The sequence below is a fragment of the Pollicipes pollicipes genome, unplaced genomic scaffold, assembly GCF_011947565.3.
Source record: "Pollicipes pollicipes isolate AB1234 unplaced genomic scaffold, Ppol_2.1 Scaffold_4295;HRSCAF=5057_pilon_pilon_pilon, whole genome shotgun sequence".
NCBI lineage: Eukaryota > Metazoa > Arthropoda > Thecostraca > Pollicipedomorpha > Pollicipedidae > Pollicipes > Pollicipes pollicipes.
The window spans coordinates 27,101,382-27,117,365 of NW_023596461.1; the positions used below are offsets into that span (position 1 = coordinate 27,101,382).

At 55.2% G+C, this 15,984-nt stretch overlaps 1 protein-coding gene and 1 long non-coding RNA gene across 2 annotated transcripts; both read left to right on the forward strand.

Annotated features, from left to right (window-relative positions):
- Positions 1–95: 95 nt before the first annotated feature.
- LOC119097608 (uncharacterized) lies at positions 96–4,840 on the forward strand. The gene is made up of 3 exons (XR_005094164.1): positions 96–195; positions 890–1,011; positions 4,783–4,840. It is a non-coding gene; the product is annotated as an uncharacterized LOC119097608 (long non-coding RNA).
- Positions 4,841–5,372: 532 nt separating this feature from the next.
- Positions 5,373–11,349, forward strand: LOC119096990 (muscle M-line assembly protein unc-89). The gene is made up of 8 exons (XM_037219993.1): positions 5,373–5,488; positions 6,006–6,206; positions 7,050–7,186; positions 7,730–7,885; positions 8,497–8,677; positions 9,049–9,215; positions 9,520–9,673; positions 10,441–11,349. Exons 2-8 carry the CDS (start codon positions 6,035–6,037, stop codon positions 11,322–11,324), a joined length of 1,851 nt encoding a protein of 616 aa, XP_037075888.1. The 5' UTR covers positions 5,373–5,488; positions 6,006–6,034; the 3' UTR covers positions 11,325–11,349.
- Positions 11,350–15,984: the final 4,635 nt, after the last annotated feature.

A 15,984-nucleotide genomic window follows, 5' to 3' on the forward strand; every position in this document is an offset into this window, starting at 1 on the left:
ACAGCTCCACCCCACCAGCACTCCCCTGCACACTGGCGCTAGGCGGGATACCGCAGCCGCCCGCCTGACCTCGTGTGACCGAGGCCTATGCTCGGCAGGCTCGGCTGAAGACCGGCTCTTGTCGGCCGGTGCAGCCGATGGTCAGCTGGTGGCCGGCCGCTCCGCCGCCCTGGGTCAGATCCCGGAGTCCGCCAGGTACCGCGGCAGCCCTAGTGGTGGCCGATTACAGTGGCTCATCTGAGCAAAAATAGTGGATCACCTAATGTGGAGCCTCGTTATAAGCTGCTGACGGCCGTAATAAGCTGCTGACGCTCCTTTGAACGCTCGACAGAGGAGGGTCTGACCATGTCCCGTCTGATCTCTGACCGGTTGCTAACGTGGAGCTTCGCAATGAGCTGCTGATGGCCGTAATAAGCTGTTGACCGCCGTAATAAGCTGCTGACGCTCGTTTTAACACTGGACAGAGACGTTTTTGTGTCATTTCATCGACTGATAAGAGAAATTAATTCCTTATTTCGAGATTGATCTATTTCGTTCCTCACTGGCACGCGACTATATTTGTTATTTGGATCTTCTGCATTTTGTGGTTTTATCTAGGCTGCTAGACTGGCTCCGATTATTCATTTCAGCTTCTCAGGGGTATTGGTTTTGAGATCGACGTAGATCTTAACGACTTCCTTACATAACACTGACGCTTCTCCAATAGATATGAGCACACCAAGGACGCGCGTGTGCCGCACTGAAATCCCAATGCAATATAACAATGATGCATTCTCTCATCATATCCACGTACGTATATCGTTTACCGTGAACCTGCAGCATGATCTGATCCAGATTGCTTGGAAGCCAACAACATTGGCTGTTCGATTACGTGACCTTCCCTTCACAGACTGGAGACGGAGCCACCGGGGGAGACAGTGCGCTTCTCGAGCGAAGCGGCACCTCGTCTCGTGCACACTCTCTACGACCGGAAGGTCAAGGTTGGCGAACGCCTCGCGCTTTCTGTCAAAGGTCAGTCAAGGTCAAGAAATGACTTTCAGATCTTATATAGGGTCAAGCGCTCACGATCAAAAATCATTCTGCTACCACCTCTACCACTGCTACTGTCATTCTGTCATTCTGGCATATGTCATGTCATGCGCCACATGTCATACGTCATACTGTCATACATGCGATTCTTTCATTATTGTCATTACTGTCATTCTGTCATCTGCCATTCTGTCATATCACTGTCCTTTTTTACTCACCCTACCAAGGCCACTCTTCTTCTATTTGGAACGAGCCCTAGGCCATAACAAACTTCATCCTTCTTTCTTAACATCTCCAACTTAATATAAACCCCATTGCCGTCCGTGAAGATGCTGGGAGCAACCATCGATCGTACCGTCTCCTGGGAGGGGCGCATATCCAACTCAGCTAAAAATGCAACTCCATCCTGTTTTGTCCAGACAAAATTCGTCATCGTTTCACACCTGAAGCTCGCAAACTCTTCATTAAGGCCCATCTTCCCCCACATCTTGTACTGTCTCTCAGTCTGGGGCGGGACCACCGCCTGCTATCTCGGCCGGGTGCAAAAAATCACAAATTTCGCGGCCAGGATCCTCTCGGGGCGTGGGGCCAATATTGTATTTCGCTGGTCGTAAGGTCGCTGGGCTGGCGCGGAATCAGTGACATTGTTACGCGCCGCGACCACCTTGGCTTCTTCAGGGCCCTGAATGACCCCCGTGCCCCGACAGTGGCCCGGTCGTTGTTCATCCCTCGCACCGCTGTGAGTGAGCGCAACACGAGGTCGGCGAGGGCCAGCGCTTTTGAGCTGTCCCCTTTCTGGCTGCCCATGTCGCGTAGGGTATTTTCGTATCGTACAGCCTCGTTCTGGAACCACTGCCGCCGGCTGTTATGACCTGCTGGAGTCGTGCTGCGCTTACATCTAAAGTTGACCAATGTGAAAAAGAGGGTTTATTTGACTTTGGCTTTTCTCTCTGGCCTTTCTCAAGCTCTTGACGTGTCATCATCATTGCTGCATCTTCATTTTTGTCGGGTAACTTGCAACCTACTGACTCGAATAAAACGTTAAGCCATTCAGTGGAACGGTTCGTAGTAAACACGTGACATTCCGGGTTAAGACCTCACCGTTGAACATCGTGGAGAGCACAAGGCTCGCTGCCCATTTGGAGTATAGGGTTCACTGACTGACCATTTCGTCAGTCGGGGTCAATGGCCTACAGTCAGGGGTCAGTCCGGGTCAAGCGCTCGCTGTGACAGATCAGACAGGATCCGTGGCGCATTGCCAAAGGTATATGTGGGTCAAGTGCTCACTGCCAAAGGTCGGGCTTGGGCAAGTAAAGCGTGGTTAGTGCATGACCTTTTCGGGTCCTTTTCTCGGTAGTGCCTCTCGAGTTGAATTCACAACTGGCAAGGTACGGGGGGGAGAAGGGGAAGGAGAAGGGGAAGAGAGCGAGGGGGGGGGGTGCAGCCCTAGGTCAGAATGGGTACAGTAGCTTTGAAATATTATATTGTGTTATGTAATTTTTGATGTCACGTCGGCTTGCAGCTGAGGGCTTGCGGCAGGGTCGGACTTGCCATGCAAGCTCAGGCTGCCTCGCGCTGGGGGCCGGCTGGAGTGAGGGCTGATCGCCGTGCAGGTGCGGTGGACACCGGAGAGCAGCTTGGCCAGGTGCAGCTATGACGCTAGTTGGCGCTGTTTAGCTGCTGACCTCCAGGAAAACGTCAGTGTGGACACTGCGAAATGGTTTGTTGAGTCGATTCGGCGTACAATAATGCAACAACAAAGTTGATTCGATTCTGACGGCGTAAACAAGAAGGAATGTACCTCAATCACCTGAACGCAGTCTTCTTCCCTGTTCAGCGTAACTGATGGCATGACGAACATGAGCAAGCTTTGTTTATCATGGCTGTTGCTGGGATCCAAACCGTGCCTCACATCATTATCTTCCATCTGAAACGTCGGCGCTGTCAATCAAATCACACCTCCCAACTCGTCCCGACATTTCCCATCGCAGTCGAGGCCAGCGTTCTGTTTCTGCGGGCGTCAATCTCTATCAATTGGTAATCCAAGTTTGATATCCTGCCGCGGTCATGAGATTCCCAGACGAGTTTCCGACATCGGCGGCCTTGACCGCAGCTGGAGACCGGGCCTGCTCCGTGTTATTTCCAGCCGCCGGCCGCCCCCTCGTAACGCGCACGTGACTGTCTGTCGGCCCGAAATAAGTGCCCGCCGGCTGCTCGCCGACGCACAGACAGACATACACACACGCGCACTAGCCGGCCACTCCGGGCTGTGCGGTCGCTGGGCACCGACAGCTGCCAAACGTCCCACCGACTCGCTGGCGCTGTCCGCGCTGCATTAGCCGCATTGCACAAACCGCTGCCGAATAAACAGGTCACGCCGGCCGACGGGAGAGTGACGTCAGCAGAGCGCTGGTGACGTCACAATGGAACCCGCGCGGGCTTCTTCCCCGGCCGCGCAGTATTTTTAAATGGCTCGAACCGTGCCAAAACAGCTAGGTGGTTGGAGAAAGAGCGTATTGGCTTTTTGTTGCTAGGGGCGCTAAAATGTCGAAATTGGCAGCCAACTGAACGTTATGACGAGATATTCGTGCTCTTTGATCGGATGATAGTAGTATTGGCTTTCGTGAATTATAAAGTGTGATGCGTCCAGGTGTTTCTATATGTCACCTCCTGGAAGAACAGGACGAGATGCATACTGGTAGACATCGTTTGCCCTGATAGGGAAGGCGACGTGACTATCCCGAATGTGTTCTGAAAATATCTCGCCAGCCTGTTGCGCAATCGCGGTCAAATGTTTATTAGCGTGTTTTGACACCCAGGTGTCCCTAGCATTTCTGGCTTCCGAGAAGTGACAGGTTTTAAGAACACTGCACGGCGATCAACGACCGGCGCGGGCGGCGGGCGGCAACCGACGAATCCGCCGATCGCGTTTGGGAGGCCAACACTGTTACATCAATGGAGTCCTAAATCATAAATATAAGCCCACAACACACCACAGTGTACATCAAGATGGTCATAATTAAGCAAGAAACGTGTCTTTCAAGTTTTTTTTTCGTACATGGAACGACCTGGTAAATATGGACACATGCACTTGAAAATAGTTTGATTTTTAGGAAAAAAATGACATTTTAGCTGGTAAAGTGGGGTCAGTTTTTAACTCAGCAACATACAAATTATGGACAATTGCGAGAACTCTATGACACCAATCCAATGACGTTTTCACACGATGCTCTGCCATTCTTAGCCTGAAAGCGTCAAAGGAAGCTGCATCGACCCGGCCTCCCTACCGGTTAGCGTTTTGAAAAAATGCAACTTTGGGCGAGTGAAATATGAATGAAGGTCGAACGCAGACAATCAATGAGACATGCTCCCATCTCACTCCATCTCCCCTTAACCCTTCCTTTATCTCTCTCTCTCTCTCTCTCTCCTCTCTCCTCTCTCTCTCTCTCTCCTCTCTCTCTCTCTCTCTCTCTCTCTCTCTCTCTCTCTCTCTCTCTCTCTCTCTCTCTCTCTCTCTCCTCTCTCTCTCTCTCTCTCTCTCTCTCCTCTCTCCTCTCTCTCTCTCTTCTCTCTCTCCTCGCCTCTCTCTCCTCCTCTCTCTCTCTCCTCTCTCTCTCTCTCTCTCTTTCGCTCTCTCTCGCTCTCAACCAGTCTTCATCCCCTTCCTAAGTTACTAAACCTAGCAAGAATCCTGGAACTCTGCCACCACGAGAGCACAGCATGTGTTACCTCGACACCACACGCCGCCGGCAGCATCGGACCCGCAGGCTGTGACCTCGGTCCAGTGGTACAACAAGGGCCGACTGGTGGAAGCCGAGCGACAATTACTCTGGGGAACAGCGACCCGGACGGCAGCTGGCGACTCCAGGTCAGCGGGGTCGACCTCTGCGACGACGGCGAGTGGCGCGGAGGTCACCGCCCCGGCGGCGTCACCGAGACCTGTGTACATCGTGCTGGCCGTGAGCAGACGGCCGCCGCCCACCGACCCCGTGCAGCGTGGAATCGAGCTGACACGAATGCCACCGCGCAGGGTTTCCCCCCAAAAGTCCGTTATCAAAAATCGTGGCGGTCACAGTTTCAGGCCGGTGAGGTTAAGTGATCGGGGAGAGTTCTCACAGTATGGCATGTATCTACGCATTCAACCAAGGCGTGATGTCAATGTCACCTTCACGCATCATTCATAAATTTGATCCGGCACGTCGATGTCTCACGCATCCCGTGTCCACCGGCACCGGGAGATGCACACTAAGTCCGGCCTGTTTGACCTTCTTCAGTGCCACGCAACTACCGCAAGCCTCGCTTCATGGAGGACGCTGCGAGCCATGCTGACCGACGAGGGGACTGGTGTCGTTCGAGTGCAAGGTGGTGGGCTACCCAACGCCGCTGCTGCGCTGGTTCAAGGATGGACAGGAGCTGAAGCCTGGTGACGTGTATCAGCTCAGTGGCACCAACTCATTAGGTAAGACCAACCAGTCAACCTGTCGGCCTTTCAAGCGTCCAACCAGTCAACCAGCCAACCAGTCAGCCAGTCAACCAGTCAACCAGTCAACCAGTCAAGCGGCCAACAAGTCAACCGGTCTACCGGTCAAAGGCAGCGAAAACACATTCTGGTTTTCACTCATCTTGTACATAAATGTATCTTGTTATCGACACTAGACCTTTCTCCACACTGGTTGTGGATACTTTTGTTACTTGCATACATTCAGGACGTCTCGTTACTCAATTTTTCAATTCCGATGCAAGCCATAACCCGTTACGTTAGCCTCAACTCAACAGTCGCTGCACAACACAACTCGCCGGCTCGGTGTTTTCTCGGCTTTCGCTATCTACAAGCAAGCTGGCTTTGTAATGAGCCGTCTCTCATGAAACTGCGTGTCTTCCCAGCGATCGTAACCATGGCAAAAAGAAGGTGTTTTGATGATGCTTTTGAAGATGCTTTGCATTCCACTGCATACAACACGACTTCTTCTGCGCAGGCGTGTACGCGTGTCTGGCGAGGAACTGCATGGGCACGGCCGAGTCAACGGCCGAGCTGACACTGGCCGACATCGAGAACCAGCTGACGGAGGAGGAGCGGTGCAAGGTGTGCCAGGGACAGCTGCCGCCCCGCTTCACCCAGGGCTTGCTGCCCGAGACGGTGGTCAGCATCGCCGACAGGCACCGCTTCACTATCGAGGGTGGGTACGGATGTGGCGGTCAGCTCCGCCTCACTGTCGAGGGTGCGTACAGATGTGGCGGTCAGCACCGCCTCACTGTCGAGGGTGCTTACAGATGTGGCGGTCAGCACCGCCTCACTGTCGAGGGTGGGCACAGAGGTGGCGGTCAGCGCCGCCTCACTGTCGAAGATGGGTACAGATGTGGCGGTCAGCGCCGCCTCACTGTCGAGGGTGGGCACAGAGGTGGCGGTCAGCGCCGCCTCACTGTCGAAGATGGGTACAGATGTGGCGGTCAGCGCCGCCTCACTGTCGAGGGTGGGCACAGAGGTGACGGTCAGCACCGCCTCACTGTCGAGGGTGCGTACAGATGTAGCGGTCAGTGCCCCTGCACCCTCGAGAGTGGCTACAGATGCGATGGTTACCACAGGTCTGTCCAGTTAGTCGTTTCGGTGTACCCCCAGGACCCAGTGTGGGTGTAATACATTGTAGGATTCGGGTACAGAGATAATCGGAATTATGTACATAGGTGATGAAATCTGCTGTTGTGAATGTACATACGGTTATAAGGATTGAAACTCAACCCGATTCTACCGTTAGTAGTGAAAACGATTTTAAATAATTCACGATTATGATGTCCAACCACAGTGGGCGTAAGACGATGCCACTTAAGCAAAGCCACTGCTGCGTGCAGATGCATGAGGGGCCGTATATGAGACTAAATCTGAGCTATAAGTTTTAACCTAAAAGGTTTTCTTGGCATGACAGAAGTCTTCCCTTAGTGATCTGGCCAAAGACCGGCAGTACATTCCGATCGATGACAAAACCCTTCCTTAGATGACGTCCGCCGTCTGCATTTTCCAACAGTGGCGTCGTACCCGGAGCCCGACGTGGCGTGGTTCCGGGAGGAGGAGCCCGTTCAGACCAGCGAAATGGTCACTCTGAGCCGGGGCGCACCGGGGAAGTATCACCTGGATCTGAAAACCGTACAGCTGGAGGACCAGGTGGGCGCGTGGGCCTCCTTCGATGGCTCAGATAAACGCAGCAATATCACAACTATTCACGCGCTAGATGTCATAACTAGAGTCTTACTAGAGTCTTACCATGGTACACTCACGCTCATCGCATGAGTGCCTCACGCATAGAAGGGCTGGACGGGAGACTACTTGTGGCTGTGCATCGGTGTTTCGCTGCGGTTGAACCGTGTCTGTCGCGCCTAATTCACCTTTACTTTAAGACCAAAGTGTTCCCCGGCTAATGGACGGATGTCGTACTGATTCCTAAATCTGGTAACGCAGCCATGCCGTCCAACAGGAAGGGTAGCAGGTGAGGTAATTTTCCCGGTCTGGTGTAGCCACCCTCTGCCTCAGCGGCGTTTCCCCTCCGCCTCTCTCTACCACGGCTATGTCTCGGAATATTGCCAACTCGTCTCTCCCTCTTCGTCCCCTTCGCTCCACCTCCGTCGTGAACCCGCGTCGGCCCTCTCCATCCTCTACCCCGGCCCGCCCGCCCCCGCTCGCTCTCAGTAACTCACGCCCGCCGCGCAGGGCGAGTGGAGGTGCGTGGCTACCAACCCGGTGGGCCAGGCGGTCACCACCGGCCGTCTGACGGTCAACCGACCGCGGCACTATAAGGCGCCCTACTTCCTGGAGCCGTTGCGGGCCTCGCTCACCGAGACCGGAACTGTCAACTTGCAGTGCAAGGTGAGGGTGATGCTATCCAGAGGTGAAGGAATGTCTCAGAAAATGGGGCTCCAAACCCATTTGTCATATGTCATTATGGGTTAATGTTCAGCATTCTCGAAAAGTGAGGTGGTATGGCATTCCTCCACCTCCTAGGAATATAGCGCTATTGCACAGGTTGGGAGTGTACACCAACCATGGCTTCGATGCGGCGCACCGAAAACCAACCACGTAAACAGACCAACTACGAGCTCGCACCACCTCACCTTTTCGGATACGGCTGAACAGCCTGGTTTGCAGGAAATGGTTATCTCTCTGAGCCCCTCTTAAGTTATATGTATTACTGCCTCCCTGATGTCATGAGCAGACTCAAAAATGCTGCGCTGTCCATTTATTTCGTTTCGGGAACGAGCTAGGTCATGACCCCATTTTAACTGCTGATCTACCACACAAGGGTGAGAGTTAGATTCTTTTAAAAGATCAAAACGTGGTCTTCAGGGTAGACCGTTGCCGGTGCCATAGATTCCTGAAGCCCAACTGGAAAGCTTACTCCCAAGAACACAACCGTGGCTGCTCCGAACTCCGCATCACCCGCCCGACCGCCTCTGTGACCCGACCTTGACCCCGCTCAGGTGGTGGGGACACCGCAACCGGCTCTCAAGTGGTACAAGGACGGCCACGAGCTGAAGGCGGGGGACATCCACCGGATCACGTCCGGCGGCGACGGCACCTGCTGCCTGGGCAACTACACGTGCGAGGCTTTCAACTGCATGGGTTCCGCCACGTCGTCAGCGGCTCTGCTCGGCCTCGAAGGTACGGTCGCATGTTGTATTGACATCGTATTTTCGGAATTAGATAACAATGTGTCTTCTGAAGGATGTTGCTGTGACTCTTTATGGCGGCTTTATGCGACAAATTGTCAGTATCAGAGTCTTAAAAAAAACGTGCAATCTGGTTGATCTGTTACTATGTATATGATTTGGCATTGCTGGATTGTTGGCGCGTGGGGCGTACGAGTACTCTGCCTCCACTGCATCTATAACACAGTCTGCCATAAATGTCTCTCATCAGTCTTAGAACATAATAAACTAATTGAAAGCCTCAGCTGAGTTTAATTTTGAGTAGGATTGTCTTGATGAAGGCATGCCCAGCAGCGTGATGACGCAGCGGCCGGTCTCCCACAGAGATGAAGCGCCTGACGCGAGACCACGGGCCGCCGGCGGCCCCTGTGATGCCGCCGCACGAGCCGTTCGGCGTCGTCCGCAACCCATCCCTGTCCACCATCAACGAGGAGAGGACGTCCCAGATGATGTCGCTGTTTGGCACACCGCAGGGCACCGACACTTACCTAGTTAGTGCTGCTGTACAGAACGTCCAATCAGATCTGAGGCTCCAAACGATGTTGCGTGGCGGTTAGGTTTGGAAACGTTCTGGCGACGTGTGGCGCTTGTCTTGTTGCTGATCAGTTAATGACCGAGCCGCGTGCATCTAATCCCAATCACAGTCATTAGCTGTAGACGACTCCTTGCCTCACTCGCGGCAGTGGCTGCCTGTGCAGACCACCTGAAGAGTGCGCTTCTCTGTTCGGTTGACCTGCGATGATGGTACTCCGTACGGGCCTTCCGGGCCGTGATCCCTGACCCTGCTGACCACAGACTCCGATGCTGGATGGCTCAGTGGTGTCGGTGGTCGTGGACGGACGCGAAGTGTCAGCCTCCGTGTTCGGCACCGGCGAGATCAGCCTGCAGCAGGTGCACGACATTCTGGAGGCCTACAGCGAGCACCTGTCGGAAGGCGCCGTCAGCCCCGGTCAGTGGAGACCCGGGCCACACGACATTTACGGTGGCGAAACCTTCAGCTCAGTCAGGGGTCTCATGAGGTCGAGTGGGTTTGTTGGCGACATGTGTACTGATGTAGTCATATTGTCGTGTTCCACTTGGGTGTCATTATTGCTTTATTTCACAGCTGCATGCGTTGTTTTTGTATCGTTTAAAGGTCAGAATCTTGTGAAGGCGATATAATTCACCACCAAAGCAATCAAATGCTATAAATCGTTAGTCCAGGGAAGTGAGGTAGCCCCCTCTTCCCCACTCTTCCCTCACGCCACCGTTGCTGTCTGGTTGTTCCACGACACGGTTTAGTCTTTTGTCGGTGGCTTTTAGAGCGTGTCAGGGACACAGTGAATTAGACTGCGAAAAGGCGGGTAGTTGGTAAACAAGGCATCCGGATGGCATGCCGACTGTCTTGAAACACGCTATTGTCCACTACGATATTGCAGGTTCACGTTGCGTTCGAGTTAAGGGTTTTTGACAATTAATGTTTCGAGAGTGTGAAAGTTCCAGAAAAGGTCATTTACTTTGCTGCTTTACAGCTTGATAAAATATCCAGCATCTTATAAGCGTATTGTGTCTAGGAAAGTCACCACTTGATGACAATAAATGTGCAATACACTTATATTCAATGAACACACATCACGCCAAACCGTGGGCATATTCAAAGTGGAGATCTCCGGCAAAACGTCGACGTGAATTTGAGCCCCATCGTTATCAACTGAAGCTGGTTTTTCCTGGTTGCAGCGGCGAGCGGTGGCGGCGCGACCGACGCTGCTGAGGTGCCCTCACTGCGCGTGCTCGCCGCGCAGGCCACCTCCGGTAACGTGCAGCTGGGTGCCACCGTCATCGACGTCTCGCTACTACCGGCTGATCAGGTGCCGCCGGCGCCAGCCGAAGAAGACGCGCGCACCGAGGCCGAGGTGGAGGAGCTGCACACCGACCGGCCCGCAGCAGTGCCGGTGTCGGACGGCTCGTCGCGCTCGTCGCGAAAGCGGCGCGCCGTGCGGAGCGAGACGCGCCCACTGGACGTCGAGAAGCTCGGCGTCGCGCTCGACGCTGTCGACGGCGGCGCCGGCGGCGGCTCGGCGGCGGCCGAAACCATGTCGACGGCGGACTCGTCGTTCCACACGGCGGACGCCATGGAGCCGTCGTACGCTTCGGACGACCCGACGTCGGGACAGATCACACCCGTGCCCATCGAGGAGGTGTTCGACTTTGGGCCGCAGCCGGACGACGCCCGAGTGCCATCTGCTGCCGGGATGCACGAGGAGCTTGAAAAACCACTGCCAGAGCGAGAGTGGAGTCCGGTCTTTTTTGGAGGGGAGGAGATTGACCTGATGGATGACAGGGTGGGAGATGGCGCGCTCGAGATGCCCGCCCCCACGCTGGACGAGCAGCTGAGCCGGTACATGTTCGAGGAACCTGCACCAGCGGAACAGCCTGCCTCCGACCTCCTCCAGCCGCCGACGGGACCCATCAGCCGGCGACCTCTGCTCTTGTCGCCGGCCGTCTCCCAGCAGAGCGACGGCTCCGACCGCGGCTGGTCCTTTGACGAGGAGCCCTCTCCGGAGGCGTACGAGTCGCACCTGGCCGCCCAGGCGTCGTGGCCGTCATGCACGCCGTGGTAACGGGCGAGCACCTTCCGGACGAGTACCTGGGCGAGATCGGACGCGCGCTCAGCCCGCCTGAGCTCCGGATGACCATGAAGGAGGAGGACGCCCGCCGGCGAGCCGACCAGGTGATGCGCCTCTTCTCGGCGGCGCTCTCCGACCAGCAGCTGTCGCAGGGCGTGCTGGAGGAGGTGGAGCAGGCTCTAGCAACGACAGCTGCCCCGGAGCCCCTGACGCAGCAAGCCAGCGATGCCGTGAGCACGCTGGTTGAGGTGCTACAAACAGCGGCGGGGAAGGACGGGGCGGGGGCCCGCGGCTCGGCAAGGCCGCAGGTGGCGCCGGAGGTGCTCACGATGGCGTCAGAGGTCCTGACAGGTGCCAATGAGAAGGCATCGGCACGAAAGATACTGGCGCTTTTCCAAAAGCTGCCAGAAGTGAGCGAGATGTTTGGCGAAGCTGAAGCCGAGCGGGACCGTGCCCTGATGACGTCGGATGAAGTTAAGCAGACCGCGGACCAGGCGCTGCAGGTGCTGCAGACAGCCACGATGGGCGACGTATCATTGCACAGTTCGTACGGTGAGCTGTCAACAGTACCATCACCTGCTTACTGTACAGAAACCCTGTTTCCGGAGGACGGTCTGCAAACATCTCAACGGCTAATGACCATTTTCCAAGCGGTTAGCCATGGCGAGAACATAACAGATGAGACGCTTCGTGACCTGGAACGTTCATTGACACCAATCGTTGCACGTGGAGCCGAGGAGACGGAACCAAAGCTGACCGTGGACAAGATCATCACGCTGGTGAAACCAGTGCTGGACGAGGCGCCGCCGGCGGCCGAGTCTCTGCACGAAATGGAGCGCACGCTGTCTCCGCACCAGGCTCGTGAGGCCACGGTTCTTCAGGAAGCCCAGAGCACGGCACAGCGCCTTCTCACGGTACTGCAGGTGGCGCTGACCTCGGAGAGCGCGGTGGACAGCTCGTTCTCCGACCTGACCGAAACACTTTCCCCCCACGGAGGCAGTCATCACTGAGGGTGTCTCGAGACGTGGGCACAGGCGTCGCGCGGCGCGTGCTGACCGCAGTCCAGGCTGTGCTGCAAGAGGCGTCCGCGCCCGAGGAGGAACTGTCCGGCTCGAGTGCGGTGTCGCCGGCCGTGGCCCAGGAGGTGAGCGTTAGCGAGAGTGCGCGCCTGGACATTCAAAAGCTGATGACTGTTCTTCAAGCAGCTACGGCGGAAGAGTCTATGTCAGAGGGAGCCGTGTCCGAGATCCGAGGCATGTCACCGCAGCAGGCGTCGGAGCGGCTGAGCTCAGACTCCATGAAAGCGACGGCCGAGAAGGTCCTGAACATCCTCCAGACTTCTCCAGCCGACGAGGCTGTCTCTGAGGGCTCGCTGTCAACCCTGTCTGGAGCTCACAGTCCAGCCCTGGCAGAGGCCACCGAACACGATCGAAGTCTGATCGGACGTGTGGTAGCCATAATGAGGGCCGTGGTCGCCGGGGAGGATGTTCCAGTGGAGACCATCCGTCAGCTGGAGAGAACAACGTCGCCGGTGATCGCAAAGTGCACCACGATACCGGACGAGACAAAACGAAAGGCGGAGGCGATTCTCACGGAGTTGCGAGCCGCCCTTTGTCAGGAAGATGTCAGTGAAGGCTCCGTTCGTGATGTGAAATCGCCAGACGCTGCCTCATCAGCCAAAGAAGCGCTCAGCGACGAGGAGAAGCAACAAACAGCTGCGCTGGTCATGACGATCCTGCATGCTGACCCGCTGTCGCCCAGCGTCTCTGAGGCTTCCGTGTCGGAGCTATCAGACCGCACCATGTCCGCCGCCTCGGCGAGAGAACTCGGCGGTGACTCACCCCAGCTGGCCATCGCGCAGGAAGTACTTATGGCGGCGCGCGCCGCGGAGGCTGAGGTCTCCACGCCGAAGGCCGCTCTGGGGGACCTGGAGCGAGCGCTGTCGCCTCAAGCGGCGCGTGGCCCGCTCACGGAAGAGGAGAGCTCACTGGCAGTGCAGAAGGCGCTAGAGATCATGCAGGCCGTGTGTGTCGGAGAAGAAGTGCCCGCGGGTGCTCTCAGTGACCTTGAGAGGGTGCTGTCTCCAGTGACGGCAGGAGAGCGAGTTACATCCCCATTGACGGAGACGCAAGTGGAGCAAGTTATTGACCTCGAGGAGGCAGACCCGCGGATCTCGTCGATTTCGTCTCTGTCAGAAGCCGAGCAAAGAGTTACATCGCCGCAGCAGGCAGTAAAGGTGGGAGAAACCGCTGGCTTGGAAGATGTTTATAGCCTCTCGGATGCATCATCTCCGACTGTGGCAGAAGAGCGAGTGGTCTCACCACTTCAAGGGGTTCAAGTGACGGAGACCTCTGGTGTGGAAGATGCTGATGTGTTGTCTGACCGGACACCACCAGCTAAGGAAGGGGAAAGGGTGTATCTTCCTCTTCAGCCAGCGGCAAGTTGCGGATATTGTTGGGGTAGAAGAGGTTGACAAACTTTCAGGAACTGTGTCATCAAACCTGCAAGCTGGGGAAAGAATTACATCACCGCTTCAGCCCATAGAAGTGACAGAGACCAGTGGCCAAGAGGAAAGCTGACACAATTTCTGACACACTCCCTCCAACCGAGGCGGGAGAACGCATAACCTCACCCCTTCAGGTCTTGCAAGTGACAGAAACCACCGGCGTTGAGGAGGTCCACAACTATGTGTGACTCAACAGTGGCCGGTCAAAATGGAGAAGCGAGTGTCATCCCCGCTTTCAGCAATGGAAGTGACAGAGACCTCCAGTCTGGAGACACCGGTGGACTCCCGGGACTCGTCTCCCCAGTACAGGCTGGAGAGGGAACAGTCAGCCCCTCGCAGATGACAGCGAGCGGCGAGGAAATCATTGTTGGGCAGACCGTGGAGCCTCTGGCCATCGCTGAGTCGGGGGAAGCAGCGGGTGTGGCTCGAGTGTGTTCGCCCGAAGCCATCGTGTCCGGGCTGGAAGCGCAGATCCAGAACGTCATGCTTCTGAAGGCACCAGAAGGCGCACATAAAACAGACACTTTGCAATCGGAGGATGTGGAAATGACATGTGATGACGATGTTTCCATGAAGAGCAGTGACAGTATAGTTACGGTAGCTTCTGCTAGGAAGAGTGGGTCGCAAGAGCTTGCTGCTGACGATACAGAGTCTCTTCAACAGCCTTCACCAGTCAGAAGAGCTCTTCACTCCATGGAGATGTTATCGACCGCTGTGTGCGCATCTACTTCGGCAACCACATCATCTGACCACTCGGAAGCCCAGTTTTGAAGCCTCGCCAATGATTTTTTGGAGGCTTTGGAATCCATTGTGGTGGGCTTGATTCTGATAGGCTGAGATTAGCGTTGAACAGACTCTGCGACAAAGTGAAGTGTGAACGACAAGCTTGCCACTGACGCAGTTGGAAAGCCTGATATGTTACAGTCAATAGAAGGAATTGCAACCAATTATCCAACGGACAATTTATCCCAAGATAAACCTGATCTGCGAGGAAATCGAACGATTGATTACCGAGGCTGGTGCTGACGCGACTAAAGCAGGCGCCACTAGCACAAAACCAAACACGGAGGAGACAGTGGGGGATCAGATTCAAAAGCTCGTTGACGCAGTTGAAGAGACAAATCAAATGAAGTTACGGGCTTTGAAGCGTCCCGTGGACGATGATTCCATTTCGAGACAGTTCGCTGAGATCAATGACTCTATCGTGAATCTATCCGAAACAGTGAAGAAGGTTGTGAGCAACGCGATGAACTGGCTCTGCAGACCTGAGTCTTCAAACCACCGCCGTTCAGCAGGCCCTGGCGGCCGCCGTGGTGACACTTACAGATCTTCTCTCCGACGACGGACTTCGTGACGAAGCTATCAAGCTCTTAGCCGTTGTGAATGGGGGTATTCGCGCGTCTCCGACGCGGGCCGAGGCCCTCGGCACAGGCTCTCAGATCCGACGACTCGCCTGAAATGAACCTAGCAATTCAAGCTCTCCTCGAAGGGGTGCAGAAGGATATTGTGGCTGCTACAACAAGTTTAAGGAGGATCTGAAGGATGTCACCAACGCCATGCGGGAGGCCGCTGCGACATCTGCGGAGCACGGGGTGCAGAAGTTTCTTATGCAAGGTGAGGCCTTTGATGCTGAAACAGAAGACCTGTCGTTGGCGATTGAGAAGCTTACGGCAAAGAAAAAACGAATTTCCTGCCGATGTGAAAGGCATGAAGAAAATATCTGGGGAGTCCGCAAACGCTCGTGCCAGCGTTGACACAATTTTGAAAACGATCTGCTCCACTGTTACTGGTGCGACAAAAGTAGACGAAGATAAAGCCTTGCAAGACAAACAAATCCAAGCGAAAGAACATTTGGAGCGACTTGGACAGAAGTTTGAGAAATGTGTTGCCCTGCCTCAAAGCGGCCAAAGAGCTAATTGCTCAGAAATTTAAAAAGGCTGAGGCATCACTGGCAAAACTGGTTAAAGCATGCGTTGACAACGAGGAGCTGCTTCGGGCTTGCTAAAGACGCCAAAGTCAAGCGTCGCTCGCTTTCTCCAAACCAGTCCAAAGCCATACAAGACCTTGAAAACATCAGACCTTGCTTCGACCAAAATATCCAAGATATGCGCCTTATGCTAGCCTCTCCTGACCCTGGTGAACCCATCC